General features: G+C 41.8%; 1 protein-coding gene across 4 annotated transcripts in view; it reads left to right on the top strand.

Moving 5' to 3' along the window:
- Positions 1–26,834, top strand: part of GALNT13 (polypeptide N-acetylgalactosaminyltransferase 13) — a 111,177-nt gene that overhangs the window by 22,295 nt on the left and 62,048 nt on the right. For all 4 annotated transcript variants that reach the window (XM_065070147.1, XM_065070144.1, XM_065070146.1 and 1 more), the window contains exon 4: positions 22,590–22,758. In XM_065070147.1, coding sequence (XP_064926219.1) covers positions 22,590–22,758 — 169 coding nt within the window. The remainder of the gene's footprint in view (positions 1–22,589; positions 22,759–26,834) is intronic.

Here is a 26,834-nt window from a genome sequence, read left to right as displayed (position 1 = left end):
TTTTTGTGTATCTATAATAAAATTGGATGGAGTCTCCTGACATTTTCTTCCAGAGAACTGGAGCCATGTCTTTGTTTTGAGCTTTATAGATTTTGGGGTGTTTTCATTTCAGTCAATACATTTGGACAGGAGCATAATATGTTGGTTTTTTTGGTGGTTGTTTTTTTCCTGACGCAAAACAAAGTAGATTAGATCTCTAATCTCTAATGCATTTTTTGTTGAATTTCACTTCCTTTTATAAGCGGATTATTTTATGGTGTGCGAGGGTTTGGTTTTTTTGTTCTTTTTAATGAAGTTGAACTGGGCACTTAAAACATTTAAACATGAGCGTGTGTACAGTTGGTATAAAAACCATAACAGTGCAAAGGCTGCATCAGTCTGCTATTGCATTGCATTCTTTTTGTAATATGCCAAAAGTAATGATAAAACTTGATTTTTTGTTTTTCCCCTCTTAGTTTTAGGCAAAATGAATCACTTTGTTCTAGCGTGTCTAGATCTCCTCCTAGGGAATGGCAAATGAAGACCTATTCCACAGAATAATAATTATTAAAGATGTTATGTGCACCATTTAGGAATATTGTGCCATTGTCATGCAGTGAGTTCTTCATCACTTGGTCCTTTAAAATCCAGAATCCCGCTTAGGACAAAGTGGAATTAACCGGGAATATAAAATCCTCTTGTGTGCTGGACAACACATTGATTTGCACCAGCTTGTCGTGGGGAAATGGACATTTATATATTGCTTTGCTCATGTGCTTTACTGGTTTAGTTAATTGTGCTTATATTCAGTTGATTCAACTTGTTTAATTAATGTACCGTGTGTAAAATAAGTAAATAATCTTTTAAAGTGGATTACAAGTAGGTGAGGTTTTACTCGAGGTATATGTACATGTGAGGGAAATGGAGGAATTTATGAGTAGCAAATATTGAGAATATTTATGAAGAGCAAGGAGTGGTTAAAGATAGCAATGAAATAGATTAATGCAGTTTATTTAGAGGGGGTGGCTCTTGTTTGTCTGGTGATTTAAAGGCTTCTCTCTAAACCGCAGTTTTTCAGTGCTCTTTACTTCAGAAGCCCATGGGCTGCTGCTTACTTTTGTCAATTTGGTGTTTCCACTAGTATTTTATTTAGGAAATGGCACTTTCCAAGCACGTAGCCTTTAAAGCCCTCGGGTTTTTGCTGTTAAACGCTACGGGACCTCCATGGAGGTGGTGCTGTCTTGGCAGAAATGATGAAAGCAACATTTAAATAAAACCCCCCAGAACCACACCAACCACCCCTAAAATCAACTGGAACATGCACCAAAACCACATAGACCTCCCTAATAAAACATCCTGTGTAATTATTCTGGTGGATTCTGTTGTAAATGTCACAGGCTCTTGCACAGAGATAATTCCGCTCTCCAGAATGTGCTGAATTACACGAACAACGTTCTTTGTGCAATGTTGATATCTGAAAACCAAATAAAACTTGAGTCATAAAAGACTTTATCCATTAAGTGATAAGAGCCCTTTGTAATAAAAACTTGTCAGTCTTCCATGGTTTAGGAATAATTTAACCATGTTAAATTCTCCTGCTTTAGGCTTTATATAGCGGCAATCTCCCTTATTTGCTACTCCAGTGGAAATCATAAGTTTAAATACGGCGTATTGGGACTTAGCACTGGCGGGTTCAGTGGTTGGTTCCACTTTTGATAGTCTTAAAATTTAACTGTATTAAATTATCCTATTTTGAACTGCATAAAATGTCAATTTGCCTCATTTTGCGACTTGGTGGAAGTCATAATTCTGAGTCGGGTGGTTCAGCGGCTGGTACCAGTGGAGCTGCTGGAGGCCAAGAGCTGCGGGTGGTTTTGTGGACCTCGGGCCTTGTTTTGTCACCGACATCGCGGTGGAGTTTGATGGTCCTTCCTCACCAGGACTTGTGTGTGGCCGGTGGGCTGGGTCAGGGCGCTGATCAGAGGATGGTTTATATTGAAGGGCCCTTCCCAGCTCCCCCAGTGCCACCCCTACCATGGGCAGGGACACCTTCACCAGCTCAGGTTGCTCAGAGCCCCGTCCAGCCTGGCCTGGGATGTCTCCAGGGATGGTTCATCCACCACCTCTCTGGAAACCTTTTCCAGGCTCTCACCACCCTCGTGGAGGAGAATTTCTTCTTTATATCTCATCTGCATCTCTCCTGGGTCAGTTCAAAGCCACCACCCCTTGTCTCATCACTGGTGTCAGCCCTGGGGTGCTCCAGGATGAGGGGTTGGGTTGTCTCCTTGGAGGAGAAATGTCAAAGTAGCTGCATTGAGCAAAAATGGGGTAGGAAGAGGCTTTTGTTGGCTTTTTGTTGATTTGGCTACTCAAAGGTCTGTTTCTGATTTGAAGGTTAAAGATCTGTGTCACCAAGAAATATTTCATTTGAGCATTTAATATAATTTCCTCAAGGATACTGTGTGGGATGGTATTCATTATTTAGGTATCTGTATAGTCCTGAGCGTTCGGTACTTTAATCCTTTTTTATACGACATAACAAGGCAATGAAATTGAAATATATGCCATGTAAAAAGCATATTTATATATTGTGTTTGCTGTACTTCAATAATCCCTTAGTTCTTTTGTTTTAAGAGTGAGCAATTAGGTTGTGTTATGGATGCTGAGCTGCAACAATTCACCCTCCGGAGGGGGAGGAGAAGGGTGTGGGGGTGTTAAAACACATCCAAAATTTTTTAAATTGTGTATTGAAAATTGCCAGGAAGCTCAAGTATACCTGTAGATACAATTTTTCTGATAGAAAATGTACCTAGTTTTTCGTATGTGTTACTTTGTGCTTTGTTGTGGTTTTGAGGATGCTGCTGTTCAAGGAGATCATAATGCCGTCTGTACAATGGGGATTTCTTCAGCTGCCTTCCAACTGCTGGTGATGACATCTTTAATGAAATGGTTGCGCTTGAAATCATTTCCTTTTGGGAATGTTTGGGGCTTTCTGTAGATACAGGAGTTGCTCTGATATTCTGAGGGTGTGCTTAGTAAAAAAAGGGAAAAAAGAGAAGAAAAAGGAAAAAAAACCCAGAGTTTTGAACTACACATTAGGCAAGGCAGATGCTACAATAATAAACGCTGTTTATCTTGCATTGAATTTTGTGATGTGGTGACACGGTAAGTCCCAGAGTAAGAACTGCTTTCCCAGATCATGCCGATCATGCATCGCAAATTTAACTTCTAAACTAAACTGGGGTATTCTTTCTTAATGCTAGTCCATGGTAGGAGGATTAAAATAAATAAATAAATAAAATGAGCTAAAATGACTCATTCAGTAAGTGTGATGAATGTACATCCTTTCACTTAGAAGTGTAGACAACTAATGTTATAAAACCTTAAATATTGGGTATTTCTGTATTTCTGCATTTCTGCCGGGTTCTTTTGAAATCAGAGGGAAAATGGAAGAGGGAAAATCATGAGAAATGAACAGTTTAGAGGTCAAGTAAATGTGAAAGTGGTATGATGAGAAAATAGTGAGCGTCAAAGACTTGAGGGCTTCTCTTCCTAAAGACTGTCAGGTGCTTCTAGTAAACCATGGATAGATGGCCATTTCTGAAATAACATTTTAAAAAGCCAGCAATTTTGGGAGTAGGAGTTAATAGCCTATTTCTTTTGTAATACTGTAAGGTATAATTAAAACCTGTTGCCAGAGTGAAAGTCTAATTGCTAATGTGAATTATTATACCAAGGTGACCTACAACAAAGGAGAGTATCAGGCATTCAGTGGCAGTTTGGAGCTCCCAACTCTGTATTTTCAGATCCCTACTGCTTTAGAGTCAGAATTGCTAGACCATAAACATAGAAAAAGAAGGAAAAATCTTCCTAAATTGTCACATAGCGTACGGTTAAAATGACCTCTTGAAATGGTAGAAGTAGATAAATGCCACCATCAGTTTTATTTGTAAGTCTTAACTTTAGCTCGCAAATACCTGTACACAGGCTCTTTATTAAAAATGTTTTTCCCTTTGAGCTTTCTGTAATTAAGGATGGCATTGATCTACAGGCTGGGTGATGTGCAATCCTTGCCATAACAGCAGGAATTGTAAGTTAGAACAATATGGAGAATTTGGTTCAGTCTGCCAGCAGCGAGCATCATACCTTCCCAAGTGCAGTTTGGGTGGAAATTTAAATGTTCCTCTGGTTGGCTTGTAGGAAAAGTTTAAACTCTTCCGATTAGTTAAAGTTGTGGGTGAAATGGTGGCAATGGAAGGGAAATATTTCCATGGGTGTTTCCAGGACCGCTGCTGCGTGCTGATCTCTGTTTGTGAATGTAAGAAAACTTCACGTTTCAAACTGCCCCAAACTCCCAGGTTTACAGATTCCTCCGGGGATGCATTTAGTCATTCTTTGCTCATGTTCCAGAAAATACGCTTATTCCATAGAGTGCTTGGTCACCCTTATGTTGGAGTGAAATAAATACATGAAGAAATAGTGTCAATAACAAATTAAGTGCAACTCTAGAGCAGCAGAGCTGTTGTAACATCTGGCAGCAGCGCTCGCTCCCTTTGGAGCTCAGGAGTTCAGCTGGTTCAACCCAGTCACCTCTTGGGCTTGGTCTTTATTAGTTAAAACTGAGATTTTGTGTGTTGGGCTGAAGATTGGAGACTGACACGGTCAGTCAGTGTGCGTGAGAAGTGTGTGCTGTGATGGAAACCTTCTCGTTTGTTCGTAAGATTCAGGTATTGTGCAGTTGTGAATCTATTCCAGGCAAAAAGCACGGAGCTGAAATGGGGCAGAACGAGCCCTCTCCGTGGGTCACTTTAAGGTGCTTTTAAGGATGTATTTTGTGAAAGCTTTGTGCAGGTTGGTAAGGCGAGGCTTTTATTTGCTTGGCTTTAAAACAAGCAAATAGGAGGGGTATCGATGTTATCTTGGCTTATTTGCTCTGTCTGCGCCTTCAGAAAGCGTGGCAGACGCAGCGTTTGAAAACACCGTCTTGTGAACGTAAAACTTGTGTTTTATCCTGCAAAATGAGAGGCCGGTAATGAGATTTTTACCTAAGTGCTTCTGGGAGTTTCCCAGTGATAATCTCGTAATTAATTCCACCTGGAAGAGGGCTGCAACCAGCCGCTCGCCTCTGTTAATTGGTGCTGGGTCGTCTGTCATGGGTGCAGGTGGAGACGGATGGGGATGCGCTCCTGTGATCCGCTTATGATCCAGTTCTGCGACATACGGACCTTCTGTTCATCAACCAGGGACTCCTTGTGTTTGCTAAATTGTTGTGGGATTTATTATTATAACCTAATGCAGCCACCAGGTTATGTGGGGAGGAGGCTAAACAAAAAAAAAGGCAGCAGTCTCTTAAGATTTTCTGGCACACAAATCGGATGTCTGTGTATTACCTGGTATTTTTGTTGCAGTGTAAAAAGTTGGTGGATGCACAGAGCCATGATGTGTTTATAAGAGAGCAGGTGAATTAATGAGTCTCTTGAAGCTTTGGCTGTTCTGGAGTCCGTCCTTGTGTCCCTCTGTCTATCCTGTCCCCAAGCAAAGAGCATAAGAAAACTGAGATGCCAGGGCAAAGCGTGGGTACCGAATCGGGGTGTTCTGTACCCCAGGACCCAGGAGAAGTGTTTGCTGGGAGGAGAGGGTGGAACAGTCCTGGTAACGGTGTTTACATCAGCCATACGTTAGCGCTGAGCTGTCTATAGGTGCCTGACGTGGGAAGGTTGGTGCTGAAGTGATTTCCCAAAGTGACATCAGATTCTTCTTGTTCTGGGAAAGTGCTTTCTGGAGGACACAGTCGTCCTTCTTCAGATGTCAAAGTGTAGGTCTGCAATGCTGACTTCTTGTAGTGCTCATGCGTTCACGGCTATGAGAGCTGCTCTGGTTGTCGACAGATGGTGGCTTTGCTAGTTCTAGCTTAATAGGAATTATAATAGTAAGGAGAGACAAAAAAGGGGAAAGAGACAAAAGTCTTTCTGCGTGGCCAGCTTGGGACACTCAAGTAAACTTAGGAGGCCATCAGATATATGCAAATGGGATTAATTTAGTTTAATTTTACCTGGAGGAAAGGGTGTACGTCTGTGTGTGTAGTTGCGGTTGTGTAGGAGCATCATTCACGTCAGTGGTTTGATGTTCCCGTGGTTTGAGCTGCTTGGAAATGTTCTTGGTGTTCGTGAAGAGCAAAATATTAACCTACTGATTAAACGAATAGTATCCAAATTAATTTAAATGTAGTTTTCAACCTTTGCGTTTTACTTTTGAAATTGCTGTTCTGAAACGTTTGGAAACAAGTCTGCACGGCTCCCTTGTGCTGCAGGAAGAATTCACGGAGTCACAGAACCATTTCTGTGGGAAGGGACCCTCAAGATCATGGAGTCCAACCATAGCCCACCCCTGGCACTGCCCCGTGTCCCTGAGAACCTCATCTCTATGTCTTTTAAACACTTGATTCAAGCCTCTTTGTGCTTGATTTCACTGTGCCTGTGTGAAAGGCCCCTGGATATCGCAGCTTTAATCAGGATTCATTTCCTCGCACTGAAAATGTTTGTTCTTAAAGGGATTATTTTCAGGGAACACAAGTCATTACTCTTTGTTGTGTTAGTTACTTGCGGAGCTGATGGGTTTAAATTTGACATTTTTTAATCTTTAGACCCTATGCCACGGGCTACCATCATGATGCTGCTAACACAGCCGTTAATTTAGCTAATGCTGCGCCAAATTTACAGTTCTCTCATCTGCCGCAGCCATACATAACTGCTGAAACACACACAAGATGTCCCGCCCCCACAAAACCTCCCCAGAAGAATAAACATATTTATGTATCCTCTAAATGCAGTCTGTCTGTTTTCCTGCAGACTTCGCTCTGTGCTGCAAATACATTTCACAGAGTTTTGGAAGCACATGTTTAAAACGTAATTAAAATGAGTTTGTGTGGAAATTTGCTGTTCTTTCTTCGCCCGCACACGCTGACGCTGATTCCTGCGCTGTGAAACCCTCTTTGCTTGTGGGTTCCTTTTGTCTGGGATCCGATCATCTTTGACAACTGGGTTTCTGGTTTTGCGTTTTTAAATTTGTTGGTTTTGACAGCACATTTCCTATCCCTCTTCTGCCTTTCTAGATTAATTTTTACCACTGTATTCTTTCAAATCTTCTTTGGTTATTCTTTATATACATGTTTATAGATGAGGTTCTTAGGGACATAGTTTAGAGGTGGACTTGGCAGTGTTGCATTAATGGTTGGACTCGATGGTCTTAAATGTGTTTCCAAACTGAAACAGTTCTATGATTCTATGATATATACTCACTTTTTTCTAAACCAGGTTAATATTCTGTGGAATTTTTGGTATTTTAACTCTACCATCTTAATGTCTCTCATCAGAGGTGTATGATTTTTAATTTTACCTCTGTTTGGTTGTATGTTGTGGAATTTGTACGTGCCACTTCTTGGCCGTCGTTAATGCAGCCAAGTGTCCATCCCAGGGACCGAGTGACAAATGGGCACCGCTGCCAATCTGGTCCATCCCTCGGCAGCCGCTTCATTCTTAAGGTCTAAATATCACCATCTGATCCTCTAATAAGTCTAAGATTTTATTTTTATTTTTTTCTGCCAGTAGACAAACTTGTATCTTCGTGCACGTTGGAGTAAATAGTAAATAGTATTTTGGAAGCCCAGACTCTGCAGGCGGTGTGGGACGGTCCCTTCCCCGCTCAGATGTGTGAGGGTTATGTCAACAGCACGTTGTAGTTCATTCATTTGATGTTACTAATAGAGATTTTATACTGAATGAGGAACATATGAGGACTCTGATTTGCATGCGGTAGATTGGCCGAATGGTGAGATTGAAAGACTGTTTTGTTTTGGTTTTTAAGATTGATTCTTTTCCATTCTAGCAGTTATAACATTGTACGGCAGACGTTCCACGTGTATTTCTCATGTTCTGTACAGACCAGTCTCTTGGCTGGTGTATGCAGGGGGAATTTGTGGATTCAATCAGTCACTGGTGGTGTGTTACTGTTATGAAAAGGATAATCTTGTCCTTTTTCCATCCTTAGGTAGCTTTTGCTAATAGGATTAAAGGTGCGTGCGTGTGGCCAGAAAGCTGATGTTTCAAATTTGATGCAAATAGCATAACCTGATGCATTTAATGCCTGCAAGTTAGAAAAGCATCTGTGACACCACAGATGTCATTTAAGATGTCACCACTGTTGTCATTTAAGGCCAAATCAGATGTCATCCGATATCAGCTTGGCCCTTAGTGCCCCATTATTGAGTCATGAATGGGAACTGATGGTGGTGTTTGTGACTATGGAGGTTTTTCGGGAGGTGTCCTGATGGTCCACAGGGGCTCCAACAGCCACCTCTGCCATTCTGACTCCATTTCAAATTCTGTAGCTCTTTGTATTACAGTCTTTAATTTTTTTTTCTGTTTTTCTGAATAGTAAACCATGGTAAAATTGTTACACATGCCTATGAATCTATTTTCATTTCTCCTGGCCTTTAATTAGAGATGAGATAATTTCTTTCCAGGTTCTTTTCAGTATCCGGCTCTTTAGTGTTTTTCTTGCCAGTAAATCCTGGTGTCTGATCCCATTACTTCTTGCTAGGAAGTGACTAATTGGATTAATAGATGATTTTGCCCAAAGCGTGACCTGGCTGTGGAGAAGACATGATGAACCGCAGGTGGTTTATTATTTATTATTTTATAGTTATTTTCTCAGTTATGTGGTGCAAGTTTAGCAATGACAAACTTAAGTCTAAACTTCAAAAGGTGTCACTTGCTAGACCAGTGTGATTTACTGTCTGTGGGAACTGGCAATCTGCCCTCTGTCTTTAGCGTAAATCATGAGTTGCAGTGATTTGTGACACGGTGGTACAGGACTTATTACAGCCTGCTCAAGTTAGTGAGTCTAAACTAGTCATAAAAATAAAATTTATCACCAAGTAGACACTGTGATTTAGGTCAACAGGCCTAAGCAGGGAAGTGTTTTTCTTGATAATGTATAAATTTTCATAAATTTTCAGTAGCTTTTCTTATAAGGGAAACTGAACTATGATCCTTTTGGGTGCAGCAAAATTTCCTTTTTGCGTTTAGTTTTCATGACACTTAACAAAGCGTAATATTTGTTAAAAGGCATATCCATTTTTACAATCATGTCAAGTTTAGCCGGCCTCTTTGCAGTAATGAAGCACTTCATTAAAACTGTTTTTTGTGCAGAAAACCCTAAGTGGAGGGTAGCAATAAGCAGCATGAAAACACAGCGGTTTGAGCTGCGGGATGCGGAGATGGAGACCTGAGCACCTGCCCTGCCCGGGGCTGCTGCTGCTGGGGGGACAGGGCTCTGCAAAGTTTGGTTATAAAACATGGTGAGGCCACACCTGGAGTATTGTGTGCAGTTCTGGGCCCCTCAGGTCAGGAAAGAGATTGAAGTGCTGGAGCAGGTCCAGAGAAGAGCAACAAGACTGGGGAGGGGACTTGAACACAAGCCCTATGGGGAGAGGCTGAGGGAGCTGGGCTTGTTTAGTCTGGAGAAGAGGAGGCTTAGAGCTGAGCTCAGCACTCTCTAGAACTACCTGAAGGGCAATTCTAGCCAGGTGGGGATTGGTCTCCTCTCCTAGGCAGTCAGCAGTAGGACAAGGGGCCATGGGCTTCAACTCTGCCAGGGGAAATTTAGGCTGGAGATTAGAAAGCAATTCTTTGCAGAGAGAGTGGTCAGGATTGGAATGGCTGCCCAGGGAGGTGCTGGACTCACCGGCCCTGGAGGTTTTTAACCTGAGATTGGACATGGCACTTAGTGCCATGATCTAGTCAATGGACTGGAGTTGGACCAAGGGTTGGACTGGATGATCTCTGAGGTCTTTTCCAACCCAGTCGATTCTGTGATTCTGTGATTTGGAGCAGGAACTCCTCACGCTGCTGTTTCTCCCGTTTTGACTCTTTGCCAAGGGAGGACTCGTCTCTCCTGATGTTCTTCGAGCACAACAGGACCTTGTGCTCCCTGGATTCGTATCTGTAGATGGATTTGCCCCTTACTAGCAAATTATATGAATTTTTCCTTCTTTTTTTTTTCCCTCTAAAGCTAATATCTTAAGGCTGTTCACCAGACAGTGGCTCTTCAGAAATAAGCTCTTTCCTTTTTATTTTTTTTATACTGAAATATCATTTTCTGGGCTAGACTAAAGGACACAGCCTCTGTGTGAGGCTGCAAAGTACATAATTACACCCTAAGCCTCCTATCAAACACTGATTAGGGTAACGCAGTGTTACCTGCTGGCTCACCGTGTGTCAATTCAAGTGGCGGTTGTCCTGAAAGTAATTAATCCCGGTGTTCATAACTAAATGGACTTGCATGGGTTGAATTGCTTTTCCTCAGGCTCACCTTATGTGGGAATGCTCAGCAGGTTCCTGCTGAGTTTGGGACGGCAAAAGGCGCCATAGGTTGGCGGAGGGGAGGAGGATGCTGCTCTGTTCTCAGCATCCCCTCCATTTCCCAGGGGACTTATTTGCAAAACGTTTCGCAAAACTAGTAAGGAAATGCAAGAGGTGTTTTTTTTTCTCTCCAAAATTTGTTTATAGCATGGTACACTAAAAATATCAAACTGTTCAGCCCTGCAGGAAAAAAACACAGATGATAACAAAGAATCTTTTACTAAGGATTTACTGAAGATACGTGCAAATCAATTCAGGCGGCTATCAAACATGCCTTTTCTCATGAATGTGAGGAGAGCACACCTGGTAATGAAAGTGGATGTAATACTGAGATGGAAAACAATTATATGTCAGTAGTAGTTTGACTCTATGAGGTAGCTCTGAAGTACTGGAACGACAGCCAAGGTGTGTCAGGAAAGGTTTAAAGTGCACAAGTGAATGGAATGCCTCTTCCCTTCATTCCATGCAGTTACTGTCTGATTAGTTTTGTCTTGCAGAACACTGGTTTGGCTGCCACTGTTCATCTTACGTTTGTTACTCAAATATTTTGGGCTTAATTTGTAACGGTGAATTCTTCAAAATAAAGAGCTACTATCTGGAGGTGCTGCATTCTTTTTTTAGAGAGAGCTTTTCATTGTCACGTTCATAAAGATACTGTTTATTAACTGGTATTTGGAAGGGGATGGACTAGAATGCAGCATTGTTTTTATCCTCTTAAAAACACTTCGTTCAGTCCAGTGTCTGCGGTTTCTTAACTTTATATGACAGCTGATTTGCTAAAAAGAGCAATTATGTTCCTGAAGGGCATTGAACTAGTATGGTGTTTAATTAGACTTGGAATTCGTTATCGAGATCCAGCAGTAGCTGTTGCCACAGTGCAGTAAACAAGGCTGGTAGCTGCGGAGACCTTTGATTTTAGATCTCATCACTTAACTGTGTGTAGGTTCTTTATGAATTCATGAAGAACGTTCATGAGGGTTGATGTTTTGGTAAATTTTTTTGAGAAGATGCCTTCTTTTGGGTACTATGTCTTGGAAATGGCAGCCAGTAAGTAGACTTCGGTAAGTAGACTTCACGTCCATCCTAAATGGAACAACATCTTTTTAAAAACGTGATGTTGAGTTTATAGACCCCTCGTCCCCTGTGGGTTTTCTGCCCCGGGCCGTCAGTGGCAGAATCAGGGTTGGCTGATGTGTCTCTAGACAACAATGCTAAAAAAGTGTGTTTATGGCAGAAGTTACACTGAGTTCTGATGCTTTTAGTGTTGGAAAGCAACATCTGTTTGTCTTTTTTCCCAGACTCATGGAACTCTTAGGTTGAGAAATGCTGTGAAGTGAATGATCTATTTAATGATGTTTATGACAACTTTACAGGATTTATTGCTACTGCATAATTAAAACTAGAATTCTTTATGTTCCGGACTGAGATAAGTGCGTGTAGTTCTGAGCAGCAGAGATACATCATGTCAATGGCAAAGGACTGTGAATTGATCCTTTGGTTTATTGGATTCTGTTTGGTGTTTATGCCAACAAATTATTTGTGATAAAGTATCAGGATGGTATTGAGATTCTTACAATAAATAAAAATATATAGAAATATAAGCATAGCTGTATACTAATGGTTAGGTCTTCTAAAATCTCCCATTACTTTTGCTTTTTAAACAGAATTATATAGGATCCAGGTTCAAAACAAAACAACCCCAAACAAACCAAATCAGCGCAAACCAAACAAACCCAAAGCAAAGAAAGCAAATCCCAACAAAACAGTGCAAAACCAACCAACCAAAACCCCCACGTTTCTGTGTAGCAGGCTGGTAAAGGTTATTTTGACTGAGATGGCGATGCAGACAGAAATACAAAATACCAGTGGGGGCGGATTTGATGAGATGCACCAGGTGACTCTTGGGGTTTTTTCCCGCAGCTCCGTGATATCCATGGCAAGGACATCACAGCTGTCTGAGGGCAAGGGGAGGATTTGGTGGGTTTTGCTGGATTTTGGGTCAGTGCTGCTGCGTCCCCATGGCCCGAGGCAGCGGGAGGCAGCGCTGTCAGCTCCGGCTGCGTGGCTGTAAGTAGGATTATTGCCTTCAGCCGCCTTGTTTGAAGGAAAAATGAAAGGAGATAAAATAAGCAATGAAGCTAATGAGCTGAAATGCTATACAAGTAATTTAATCACAAGATCCCAGTATGTCAGGGGTTGGAAGGGACCTGGAAAGCTCATCCAGTGCAATCCCCCCATGGAGCAGGAACACCCAGATGAGGTTACACAGGAAGGTGTCCAGGCGGGTTGGAATGTCTGCACAGAAGGAGACTCCACAACCTCCCTGGGCAGCCTGGGCCAGGCTCTGCCACCCTCACCAGGAACAAGTTGCTTCTCAAATTTAAGTGGAACCTCCTGTGTTCCAGTTTGTACCCACTGCCCCTTGTCCTGTCACTGGTTGTCACTGAGAAGAGCCTGGCTCCATCCTCCTGACACTCCCCCTTTCCATATTGATCCCCAGGAATGAGTCCCCCCTCAGTGTCCTCTTGTCCAGCTCCGGAGCCCCAGCTCCCTCAGCCTTTCCTCACACGGGAGATGCTCCACTCCCTTCAGCATCTTGGTGGCTGCGCTGGACTCTCTCCAGCAGTTCCCTGTCCTGCTGGAACTGAGGGGCCACAACTGGACACAAGATTCCAGGTGTGGTCTCCCCAGGGCAGAGCAGAGGGGCAGGAGAACCTCTCTGACCTACTGACCACCCCCTTCTAACCCACCCCAGGTACCATTGGCTTCCTGGCCACAAGGGCCCAGTGCTGGCTCATGGTCACGCTGCTGTCCCCAGGACCCCCAGGTCCCTTTCCCCTACACTGCTCTCTAATAGGTCATTCCCCAACTTATACTGGAACCTGGGGTTGTTCCTGCTCAGATGCAAGACTCTGCACTTGCTCTTGTTCTATTTCATTAATGACAAACTGGGATGAAACCCCAGTGCTGGATTCTGTGTAGAAGACGGGAGTTTTTCACCACGTGGCTACTTATACTTGATGATCCTGAGAGTCTCTCCCAACTGAACCAGTTCTATGAGCCTCTGGTTCTATGGGCATCTCAGCACAGCCCCTGCAAGTGAGGAATCTCCAGAACCCCCAGCAGCATCACATCCCCTGGAGCAGCTGTGATCTCTTCCCAGGGATATTGTGTAGCTGTAGGAAAAAACCCTAAGAGTTACTCAGTACTGTATGACAACTCTTTGTTTTTAAATACAAAACCCAAAACAAACACAAAACCAAAACAAAACCACAAAAAAACCAAAACAATACCACAAAAAAACCAAACCAAACCAAAACAAAAAAACAACAAAAAAAATCAGAACATAATTATTTGCTGGGTTTCTTAGCTGGGAATTTTTCCTTTCCAATAGGTTTTGTTCCTGGCAGCTGCAGAAGCCAGACCCTTAGAAAAGGAGTTTTATGCTTCGTTCTTGATGTTGTTCAGCTCCATGTGCTGGTTCCTCCCCGCACAGGTGGGACGTAACCCCTGGGCAGGGCTCTAACGCGTCCTACAGAGACAGATTTGGGATTTTGGAGGGTGTCTCGCAGCCATGCAGCGTGCTGGTGGTTCTGAAGATCTCCAGTCAGATCATTGTTCTTGGGGGTAAAGCAAGATTCACCTTGTTATCTGTCATGGATAAGTAGAAAGCAGTATTTCCAACTTCCTCTGTTAGGAATTTCAACCAATTAATAACACATGAACAAGACAGGAATAACTTATTGCCTGGACGGTTTCTGGAACAGCAAAATGCTTTTTGGTGCTGTGGGTGTTTTCCATTAAGTTTGTACATGGTGCTGCAGAGCAGGTTTTTGGGGTGTTCCTAGGCAGGGGGGACCCAGCTCTGGGGGGACAGTCCCCTCTGCTCTCTGCAAAACAGCATCGTTGTCTTTGCCATGTTATTTGTGACTCAAAACCAAAGTGTGGGTGTTGCAACCAAAATATAAGGAAGGAAGATGAACATTTGGGGTGAAAAAACAACCAAAAAAAGGCACAGATGATGAGTCCTTGCATCTTCTGAGTGTTGCCGTGCTTATTTGTGCAACAGCCCCTGTGCAGTGCTTGACTGAATCGTTAAATAAATTGAATGCTTTCAAATCTATTGGGCTTTGCTTCCTCCCCCTTTCTTTATCTTGAATTTTGTGCTTGCTATTCTCCACTCCACCAAAGACCTCGGCACTTCTAATAAGCCCTTGCGAGGGGGTTGTTTTTGTTTCCAAAGGAGCCCTATCTGCGCTGACAGATGATGAAAAATGTCTGCAGGCAGAATGCTGGAAAAATAGCATTTTCATTCTTTGTGGGCATGCTTCATGTCAGTTCCATTATCCCCGCGCGCACCAAGATGGTCATTGAAGAGATGAGCTGTTAATTCTGGTGCTTGGAGGCAAAGCTATTTTTGATAGGCATTTTATTTTATTTTATTTTATTTTATTTTATTTTATTTTATTTTATTTTATTTTATTTTATTTTATTTTATTTTATTTTATTTTATTTAAAACACACGCTTCAAAAATATTTGAAATCCGCTTCAGTAAGTTAACAAGCAAACCTGCTGAATCACTGCTTCTCCTTAGTTACAGCTATTAAATAGAGTTAAACGAGGCACCATGAGGCGCATACAGATGCATGTGGAATGTCTACGTGTATGTGGATCCTTCCCAAATCACAAAAAGGTGGGGAACTCTGCAGATTACTTTGCTTTTGAGATCTTGGAAGATAATCACAAAATAAGGCTTTTGCTGTAAATTAAAGCGGCTTTACTAGAAGCACATTAATTTGGTCGGTTGTTGGTTTTTTGGGGGGGTTTTTTTGGTACTTGATTCAACCCAAGCTTGATTTCATGGAGTGAAACCCGTGGTTCGGGAAAGGCAGACAAGGCTGATTTCAGGTAGTTTGGCCTCTCGGTGGGGACAGACTAAATCAAGTAATTCTACCGCTTGGAAAAGCAAGAAGCAAAGGAGGATAAACGGAGGATTTGTAAAGGCATAAACAGGCAGAGAAGGTTGATTAGGGCTTCACACTGTCTCCCAGGGTAAAAGCCAATGAAAATGTGAGGTAGCAGATCCAGAGCAAATAAAAGGACGCAATGCTCAAGGTAACTCATGCAGTTCATTGGCAAAAAGATGAATGGATTTAACAAGGGAGCATGCAAGCCAACAGCCAGCTGTCAAAAACACCTGTCTGTGTGCAGGGTGAAGGGAACATCTCTGCAAGAATGGTTTTAAAACCCATCTCATATTTTCCGCCATGATCTCTTGGTTGCTCTGAGACATCGTACTGAGCCAGACAGACCCTTGTCCTGTTCTAGGAAAGGATCTATCAGCTTGTGATTTAATGGAAACCTTTCCCGGATGGGCGCAAAACAAGGGAAGGGGTTTGGGTTTTGGTTTGCTGAATTATAAGAGGAAAAACTGGAAGAGACCTGAAGACACTTCATTTAATCAGTTCTGCTGTTGGTATTGTTATTCCTGTGTTTTGCATAGTTCTGTTGTAAATTACTCGACAAACACGTTTTTATTAATTCGTGGAATCGTCAGCACAGATTTGGTGTCGGTCGGTAGAAGCCTGAGCTCCTCTGTGCCCTTTTTCTCTGGCTTTAGCTGAGATTTCTCAGGTCCCCCCGTGTACTTGTCCGCCTGGGCTCAGCCCTTGAATATTCTCAAAGAGCATCAGTTCTGCAGTTTTTATGAGTTTAGCTCTTGAAGATTCTTCTATTTCCTCAGGTCTATCAAGGTACAAGTATAATTCAATAACTCATTTCGTTGCTTGGATTTCATTGAGGTTTCCTTGACAGGCTGTAAAAACTCTATCTTCAGAGGTTTCAAAGCAAATATTAAAAAACCCACAACACTCCAAAACCAGTTAACCCAATTAAGTCCAATTATTTGATTTCCATGTTGAGGGGGAAGGTCAGGTCACATTCTGAGATCCACTTCCATCCCTGTTCTGCTCTAATTTTCTTTCATTTTAAATTTGAAGCTCAAGTTCATTAATCAATGTGATTTACAGGGGAGAGGAGGAATTGAGGTCTCTGTTTTGTTAAAGTTTTCACAGGGTGAATTCTTAATAATAGAAGATTGAGCTAATACAGTCATTTTGGACAGAAGAAATGTGTGTGTTTGTCATAGGCACCTGGCAGCTGCAATGGGATTAATGTGATAGCAGCTATATGCAGCCATCCTTCTCTTTGTTTTCTTTACTATTTAAGATGTGTATATGTGTATAAATATATGTATGGGTATAAATGTAATTACATACATATGTGAAAGTATTTTCCTCCTGCCCTTTTCTTGGACCATTGGGTGCATCTCCAGTGTGTCCTTATGTTGGGATGGACACTCACCTTTCAGATCCACAAGACGTGTTGCCCAAAACTCATCCCTACCAAAAGCAGAAGGGCTTTCTGATGCTAGTACTCACATTATTTTCTGAAATATTTCACTTTCTTCAACTTGCCCTGGTGGTGGAGTATTCCCTTAAGTATTTCAGATATCTGGAAATTAATGGTTTTGACTTAGCGTCATCTCGTGTAACCAGTATACAGGAAAGATAGTTAATGAGCTTTGATGATTGCTGAGGATTAAGACTTTATTTCTAAATGCACTAAAATTTATGTAGGTCAGAGAAACCTTATGAAACGTTCATGTTTACAGAGCTGGCAAAAAACTGTTAATGATGGGCTGAGACTCGTTCACTCTGCGAAGGGTAATATGGTCAAGGTAAGTTAGAAATATTATGAATCAAAATATGGTATTCTAATTAAGCGCTCATAAAAGTGAATTGATCTGGTATACATAAATGATTTCCCCAGTTACTTCAGCTTATAAATCCTCACTGGTTTTCCATATGTCCCGTTCTGACCCCTGTGTTGGAGGCTGTTCCCAGGAGCCTGTGCTGTGGCTGAGGATGCTGCCCAGCTCCCCAAATCCCTTTTTTCTTTATTTTTGCTCATTTTTTTCTGTACGTATGGTCAAAACCACCACCCATCCTGCTGCTGAGGGTCAAGATGAAGTACAACGTGAGGCCAAATTACCAGCACCTGTTCGTAGAGCTCAGGAAGGTCTTGTACAGCAAATAAAAACTCCATCAAATGCCCAAGGAGTGGGGTGAAAACCAACACAAGCCCATGGAGACCCATCAGATCACAGCATGAGGTAGAAATAGCAAAGGATGGTGAAGCGGGACCCTGGAGTGTTGTCCAAGGGCAAACCTGGTGAGCGAGGAAGGGTTTTCAGCGCAGAGGAAAGGCAGATAGCAGAGGAGTCCAGATTTTCTGTTTCCTCTTTGTTCTTGGTATTCAATGAAACTCTCGACTTACTGGCAGCAGAAGCACTGCCAGAGTATTTATGGATCAGGCGTGCTAATGAGTTTATTGATTGTCGTGGTTGAGATGGACAAACGACACAGACCAAGTTCTTTCAGGATGAAAGTAGTAGATGCCATTTATTGCCACAAGTGCATTTTTATACAGTTTTACCAATTCATGTGTCTCTTCACTATTGGTTACAAGTTACAGCAGTAACATGTCATTGGCTATTTTTGCTATCATCAATGTTACTCTTCTACTCCCTTCTCTCTCATGGGTACATCCTTAACATCTGCAGATACTCCTATCTTTTTCATGGGTAGGCCTTCATATCTTCAAGGCTAATTTCTGTTCCCATGCCCCCCGTCAGGGAATCCACGGACCCACTGTAGTCCCCCACAATCGATAATTCTTTACTTTTTATATAGAAAAAATTAAATGTGTCAGCTTCTTCCACGCTGGCTTCAAGGATCGTGGCTGCCCCCAGTCCTGCTCAGGTCCCCATTGCGATTGCAGGTTATTCAAAACAGGAGCCTGGGGGTGAGCTCAAGTCTTCTACCTGTGGGGACCTGGCGATTTCTGTGGGGTGAACCACCCTTTTCCTTCGGGGGAAAAAACTGAAGGCAACAGGGCCTGGAAGATCTTGTGCTTTCCAAGTTGGAGGATTTTCGGGATGATTTTCGGAATGTTTTGCAGGTCCTGGGCAGCCCCTGCGTGCAGAGCAGCTTTGCCATCGTGCTGCAGTGGGATGCAGTTGGTATTCACTGTGGAGTCGTTTAAAGTCAATTATCTTCGCTGTGCTATCGAAAAGAGGTATAAAAGCTGTGTAGAAACGGTGGTTTTGATGACAAATTCTGAGTGATATTTTTGAAGATGTGTTCTGTAAGGAGATTGCTTGCGATGCTCATTTTAGCTCATAAACCCCAGTGCAGGTGAAGAAATTCGTAATCAGCAGCGTGTGTTCGCTGATTGTTGCCTCTTTTACCATTCATACGTTCTGAATACCTAATAAACAGATTTATTTCTTTAATTCTCTAGATGAAGGGATGCTGCATTATGTTTATGTCCTCTGATTGAGGAGTGCATGTGTGCGTTTTACATAAAGATTTTGGGATGGAAACTTGAATACAAATTTGGTATTTTGTAAAATATTCTGAGCAGCCTGATTTGAAGTGTGCTGTGTGAATGAGGTGTGCTGAACTGCCTAGAGAAAGGGGAAAGCAGAGCATGAAAATATGGTGAAACCACAATATCAATGTTTGGAAAAACAATACAATTGTTTTGTTTGCTTCGGATAAAAAATAGATCATTCAGAAGGAATATTTATAGTGGCTTTGTGCTTCTAGAAAGACAATTTTGGTGACATACCTCGAGTTAGCGGTGTTCTGACACCATCTGTAGATTCTCAAGACTATGCGGTGCTACCAAAAATTCAGTTTTCTTAGAAAAATTTGGACATGTTGAGTATTTGCAAAAGCTCTTGATTTGCTAACTAGTCCTGCCATCTCTGGTACTATGATGTTTTCTTGGTTCTCATTCTAATATTTGACATACGGCTTGGAAAATGGAAGGTGATATTTCTCCTGACTTGAATGTGATTGGATTGTTGTGTGCTTTGCATCTGCTGGGTTTGAGATGGTTGAGATGGTTTGTCACAGAGTCTTGGGGCTCAAAACTTGTTTATTCAAAAACGGGAGACAAAATGCAAGAAGAAACGGTCCTGGGTATGGATTCAAGGTACATCTCTGAAAATGTTTGTATATATGTGGTTGTTCATTCATAAACACTGTGCATCTTCTCTGAAGATTTAATAAGCTGAGGTGGCTGCATTTTAACCGTAGCAGAATTAAATCTGTTTCTCCATCACTGTGATGTGTGAGCTGTGATTGAAATTCAATCTGATAATACTTTGCTTTGAACAGAACTGTGAGAGTGGAAAGGCTGTTTAGGAAATTTCTGATTAGTTTTATATTAAACTTCAGGACGGGAAAAATCTCTTTGAAGCTGTATCTTGATGGACCTTGGTAAATAATAGAAAAACACAGAATCTCGTAATGAAAATCAGTTTTGCAGATGAAGGAATATATAACTCATGCTTCCAAGCTGAATAAACAGAAGTTTTCAGACCAAGTTTAATCCGAGTCCCTGCGATGGAAACTGCAAATGAGCTGGGGTTTCTACAATAATGAATTTACAGTGAGTTTGTTGGTTTAGTACAAGGAGAAACAGCAAATTTACTGTTGTAATAATGACCATGCAAATAATGGGTTGCTCAGTTATTTTCATTTTTTTCCCCCTAAACAATTTGTTTTAATGAGCAGTTTCTGATTTCTGCAGGAGAAGATTGCTGCCGAGATATTTTTAGCCAATCCCGAGGTATTTCAGCAGCAAATGAAACTATTTTGGTGTGCTGCATTTGGTTTGGGTGCCTCACTGTGCTCCCCAGTACAGACCCTTAAATGCAGCTTTGGAGGCAGAAAACCAAAGAATTCCCCTTCCAAAAGGTGATGAGAGTGAAGGATGCCACAGGGACAAACTTCCCTCACCTGCTCACCACTCCTTTTCTTCCCTTTTTCATCCTTTTCTTTCAGGAATTCCTTTCCATTTGTTGTGTTTCTTGGGGAGAACATTGTTGGCCAAGCTCCTTTCTGTGCTTTACCCATTTTTCCACCGTTTCAGCAGAACAACCCGACTCTTATTTTTTCCAGCTCCCCATTGCTACTGAGATAATTTGTGCTCTTTGCCTCTTCCAGCAAAAAGGAGGCAGAATTTATTTCCACCAACACCATTTCAAGTTGCCGTCTCCGAGGAGCCTTGTCGTTTCTCCAGAAAGTGATGATAGAGCAGAGCTTAATTACCAGCCATTAAGCCCAAATATTTTATGTTTGCATTACGGATTACATAAATACACTTTATGAAACATTCCAAGAGGAATTTAGTAGCATATATAGCATGTAATTGTGTGTGTACATGTGCAGTGCAGGTTTCTGAGCGGTTCTGGGGGTGAAGCATCGCTGGGGAGGTGCAGAATTGTGCTAAAAGCACAGCACGGCTCTTCTTCTCCTACTTTATTTCTTTCCGCGGGCACTTGTCAATGGTTTTGACTGTGAGGTGTATTTCTAAGAGGAAATTGAGCCTGTTAGGGAACATATATGGCAGTGTAGTCATTAATTCTTTTCCCAAAGCCAGATGAGAATCGTGGGATCATGGAACATCACGTTGGAAGGGACCTCAAGGATCATCTGGTCCGACCTTTCTTAGCACAAGCCTGGTCTAGATAAGCTGGCCCAGCACCCTGCCCACTGAATCTTAAAGTGTCCAGCGTTGGGGATTCCACCACTTCCCTGGGGACGCTATTCCAGTGGCTGATTGTTCTCAATGGGAAAAATGTCACAGAATGGCTGGGGTTGGAAGGGACCTCTGGAGATCATCTGGTCCCTTGTGTCCTGTCAGAATCTCCCCACCAGTAACTTGCACCCATTGCTCTGTGTCTTCTCCATGGGACTCCTTGCAGAAAGGATGCTGCCCACCCCAACACGCATCCCTGGGGATCCCGTTGGACACAGAGGGCATTGGAGTTACTGTGTTTTAAGATTTAAGCATCTACCCAAGAGCAATTTCATCTTTGGAAGTAATCACAGCGAAAACTCGTCATTTCTTCCTGTTGCAGCACGTAAAGGTGCTGCTTCTCATCCAAGGGAAGGATGAAAAATATACTGGATAATACTGTAAAATGTTCCTCGCTCAACCAAAGCGTAAACTAGTATTGCCGAAATGAAATTTCTGTGCCCAGAGTCTGTAACGTTTATTTTTAAAAAGCCTTTTATGTAAATTTCTGTGAGGTTGTTGTAGGAAACCCTGGTGTCTGATTTGCTTGGAAAAATCTTACATTATTTTCTGAAAAAGTCACTTAGGCTCCTTCCCGTGCATGTTGTACAAGAGTTTATTCTGCAAGCATCTTATTTTTTTCATTGCAAAAATAAATTATTGAATTATTCTTCAGCTAATAAAGAAGCCTTCCTAAGCGACAGTCTTTCAAGATATTTAGCATCAAGTGTCTGAAAGTAATTTTGATACAAAAGATTAAAAATTAATGTGATCACATCAAAATAAAACCAAGACTGCTACATCCCTTTATTAAGACAAAATGCTAATGTTGGACTATGGCACAGAATTTCACAGATTTCACACAGTGTTTTCTAAAAAGGCAGCCCCCATCTTGTTCATTTTTGTGTGCTTGTGTGAGATGATACTATGATTTTCCTTAAAATTCCAAATTGACTGTAGAGATGTTTATCAAACCTACTCTAATAACATGTAAAAGATCCTCTGCCAAGGTTGGGATACTATTATTTTTCAGGATGGGTTTTTTTTGTAAATAACTTATGGAGTTATTTACTTCCAGGGATGGGGTGATGCTATCTCATGCCTGGTACTTAAAACTAAATTAAAAAGAACAGTTGGTTAGAATTAGTTTAATATACATATTCTTCAAATATTTTCAATAGCTATAAATGTGTTTTTTGAACCTTTTCTGTGTGTGGAATCTCACGGAGAACCTGGTGCTGTGCTCTGAAACCCTGGTGTCAATCTCTTGAGAACGGTGATCTACTGTCGTTGCGATTGCAACCAAAAGCTGCAAGTGGCCAAATCTGGGGTTTTTAATCATTTTAGAAAGTAACTAGAAATAAATTCAGATCCCCGTAGAGATAAACCTCACAGCGGAGCACAGGGAAAATTGTGCATTGTTGTGTTTTGTTTTTTGTTCCTTGTTGAACACCAAGAACGGTGGAACCCGGTTGGTGAAGAACAAAGCTGCCACCCACGTGGTAAAAGTCGCCTTTTGCTCTCTTGTCTTCCAGCCGTTATTTCTCGGAACCAGGAGGGACCTGGCGAGATGGGGAAGGCCGTTCTCATCCCCAGGGACGAGCAGGACAAGATGAAAGAGCTTTTCAAAATCAACCAGTTCAACCTCATGGCCAGCGACCTGATCGCCCTCAACCGCAGTTTGCCCGACGTGAGGCTGGAGGGGTGAGTCTGGTTCGTTAGCTGCCGTCATTAGCAGTCGCCAAAGGAATCTGTTTGAAAACACCAGGATTTACCGTTTCTAGGTTCGGTTTCTCATGCAAGCTTTCTTAGGAGAACAGTTACTGCATTGCAAGCGTTATTATCCTGGGTGATATATCTTGTGAACAGATGAAAATTGCCAGCTTAGAGCAAATATTTTACATTGTGGCACATAACAAAATGCCCTCTGGTGTGTCTTATCACCTGCAATCGGTTCAATATTTTTTTCTTCAGGGAAAACTTCACTTTTAAGGTTTTAAAATGATAAAATTATCGATGTCTACTTTACAAATTTTCATCATTATGCTATCAGCATTTAGAAATTGATATTTTAATGCTTTTGCTTTTTAACCTGAATTATCCCTTAGCTAATGTAAAGACAAAATGCTACCAATACTAAAAACTACCTGCAGGATGTAGTTTCCTTTTAGTTTTACCCATAGGCATTCCTGGAATAAGCAGAATTTTATAGAACATCTTTCAAAATGTTTTGCAATGATACCAAAACCGAATGGCGTCTTGTGGGGGTTTTATTTTAAGTCTAATAACTTCTTATCGTTATTTCTGAGTGAAGCCTGAAGTCTGTGTGTTGACTTTGAGACTGAGGAGCAGCTTGGAGGGTGTTTCACCAAATCCATTGCGTTATTTTTTTTAATGGAATTTCCAGATTACTTTTCTGAGTCACAATAGTGGCCTTGTGTTTACACCTATATTTGACGTCAAAGTACAAACGTGTATGTTTATCTCCATTTAAATAGCGATTCCGATTGCTATCTAAAGTATCTGTAACAAATCACGGTACTTAAAAAATCAGGTCTGTTGTAGATGTTGTTTTCAGCCATTGGAGGATTTTGTCCTGTCTCCCCATAGCGGTGTTAAAGCTGACAGAATAGGCTGCCAGGGGCTATTTTATTTGAAACTTTTGCATAAAAGGACATTCTCCTAAGAATCTCCGGCTGAAATTGCCTGCATGGGGGAGTATCCAAACTTACCTACTTCGGCAAATACATTTTTAGAGGTGGGGGATTTATTTTCCAATTATTTCTTTTTTTATAGAAACCTACTATTGATTGATTTACCTTTTTCCAGTACAGTTTTTCCCCTGTTCTACCTCAGCTACGTGAATGATCTGATTTATAGGTACTACAGCATATAACAACTAAAAATGTAGAGAAATATGAGCATAGCTCTATACAAGTGGTCGGGTCTTCTAACATCTCCCATTACTTTTGCTTTTTAACCTGAATTATCCCTTAGCTAAAATCTTGCTTATTATGCTTTGTTTGAAATGAAATTCCTCAGGTTCCCATGAAATTTAGAACAAAAGAAATGCTTTGTCCCCTGGGCTGTGTGTGTAAATGCGCTACGTGCTCATCGCTCGCCGGTGTGGCCTTTGCAGCCCACGAAGGGACAAAACGCGGCAATCGCGCACGCCAGAACCGGGGCCACTTGCAAAGCCTCCTGCTCTGTTTTGCTTTGGCCTTTTCCTGGGAGCAAACCTTGGCTAAAAAGTGCATATTTTGGAAAAACAGGTGAAATGTTCAACTCATTGAATAGTTCTGCTCAGTCTAAGGGAGATTAGCTGTTCAATACCGAGAGGAATCTGTCTAAATGCATTTTCCTGATGAAAAGTTCAATATTCTTTGTTGAAAGCACAGGCTATTAAAGAAAAAATAAAAAAATCTCATTTTCCTCTTCAGACAAGACGCTTTCCGTACATATCCCATCTTTAGGGAGTATTAAATTGTTCTATTAAATTGTTCTGAAAGCCAATTTATAATGCTTTGCTGTTAAGGAAGAATATGATTTTATGGTTAATATATTTAGTCTGTGACAGAAAGACATATTTTTATTGACGTAGGGGACGGAGGCATCCGATTCGCATTGGGTGTCTTAACTCATTGTGTCTTTTGTATTATAATGCAAGTGTTTCTTTTGGAGGCCAGGAAGGTTTCTGTGGCAAAATTAGATGAATAGAAGGAAAGAAAAATAAGAAATGTTCTTGCTGGACGTGCTGTGTAGTGGGAAATTCATAATAACCTGTGTAGGTGTGGATAATGCTGTGCACGAGTAATTACCAGCTGGTGATAAGGTCGGTGTTACGGTGTAAATGTGTTAAACGCAGCAGAAAACTTGAAGACGGAACTTTGCTGGGAGGTTTTGGGGTGGGATTGGGGAATTTGGAGCTGGGATCATCCCTTGGAGCTCAGCATCTCCCCGTGGACACAGCGACTTTCGGTCTGGGGCTGGTTTAAGGCTGAGATATTGGAAAAGTCACCGCATGCATCTGGTTTTTCTCTCAGTGATGTCCCCTCCTGCTCTCGGTGCTGTCAAGTAGAGGCTTAAAGCAGAACATGATGTGTCTGACTTTCCACACCCTGTCCTCAATGAAAAGATAAGCTCAGTTTACACGTTGGTCCTGCGTTTAGGAGGTTTTATGGTTTTCAGCTGTGCTTTAACCCTAAATGCAAAGTGTCATCTGGTGACATTTCCCACAGCCTTTATAGCTCTACGAGAATTATTCAGTTTTGTGCATGATAGTATTATGTCTATGTAGCAAAAGAATGTCTACAAATAGGTGTAAGAATTCTGGCAAGAAGCAGCCCAAGAAAAAGAAGAGTGTTGTTGCAATTTCTCATTCTAGGAATTCATTCTTCAGTCATGCTACAGCACAGTTGCTGGCAAAGTCATTGGGAAGAGGGCAGGGAAAGGCAAGTAGTACAGTGATGTGGGAGCTTTTTCATTGTTGTGAGGTGTGTCTATATATATTTTTATATATATCAAATATATATATATAAAATAATTATTTATATATAAATATATTATTATTATTTTAAAATTATGTGTAATTTTATTTTTATATATATATGTGTATATAATCCATTCCCATTCTGTTCCTGTTCTGGCCTTCCTCATTCTTTTCCCCTCTTAGTTCCTCACTGCCTGTGTTTATTCACGCAGACAATGTTATCGTGTCCTCCTGACATGTGTGTGGAGGTTTCTCCTGCTTTGCCAAGGCCGCTGTCCTCTGCATTGCTGTGCTTCAGGGGGTCAGTGTGCAGTGCACGGGCCCGGAGGAAGGCTCAGAGATGCTGCTCGGTCCTTGTCGCTCCCTCAGTTTGGTTCTCGCATCCCACGGCGGCAGATATTCATAGTACCGGAGCCCTCGTCTTCGGGATCGTCGCTGCTTTTGTGCCTCCAAATGATCAAAGTAGTGCTGTGGCGAATGGAGGGGGTGGGTGCGAATGGCATTGGAGTCTGAATAAGAAAAACAGAATTAAGCGGGGGAGATAAATCCAAGAGAATCCTAGTTTTTTGACGTTAGCACATGAAAGAGCCCCTGAAACTTTTTATGACCTTCTGCTTCTGATTAAACGTTTGGTGGCTGTCAGCTAATTCTGCAACCACAGTACTTGTGTTTGTAAGATGAGAGAGGGTTTTTTTCCCCAAAGGAAGAATGTTAGATTTCTAAAAAAACGTTGATTTTATGAGTTTCAGCAAGACAGGGAAGGCTGAGTTGCTTGCTGGCTAATGATAAACTCCCTTTACGGTTTTGGGAAATACGGCATCTGTCTCTTGTCTCATCCTTCTCCCACACAGGGATGTTTGTGGATAGACCTGGGGTGATGTCCTGAGCTCAACCAGGGTTTGCTCTGACACCTGTAGGAACAAGGTCTCCAAAATCACCTCCCGTGTGCTGTAGCCCAGCAGTGCAATCGAGTCCCATCGTGTTCTGCTCTGTGTCAATATTGTAGTTCCAGCTGATGGATGCGACTGTCACGCAAACACTTTAACTCGCTCCCCATCGCATCTCGTGTCATCTACCCGAGAATGTCCCTCGGTTGCCTGAGTTCTGTCGGTAATGCCCCACTGGAAGATTTTAATCAGTGTCAGGTCTAATTTGAAGTAGCTATTGATTAAACCTTAAACCCGATTTAATTCAACATAGAAATGTTTAATTCTATTTGTAAGCATTTTCTCTGGCAAGGGAAGAAATCCATTTTCGATCTTTTCTGGACGAGCAAGGTTGCAAGTGCTGT

Source organism: Columba livia, chromosome 7 (genome assembly GCF_036013475.1).
Source record: "Columba livia isolate bColLiv1 breed racing homer chromosome 7, bColLiv1.pat.W.v2, whole genome shotgun sequence".
NCBI lineage: Eukaryota > Metazoa > Chordata > Aves > Columbiformes > Columbidae > Columba > Columba livia.
The sequence above is the reverse complement of the archived record's forward strand: the minus strand, read 5'-3'. Positions and strand labels throughout refer to the sequence as shown.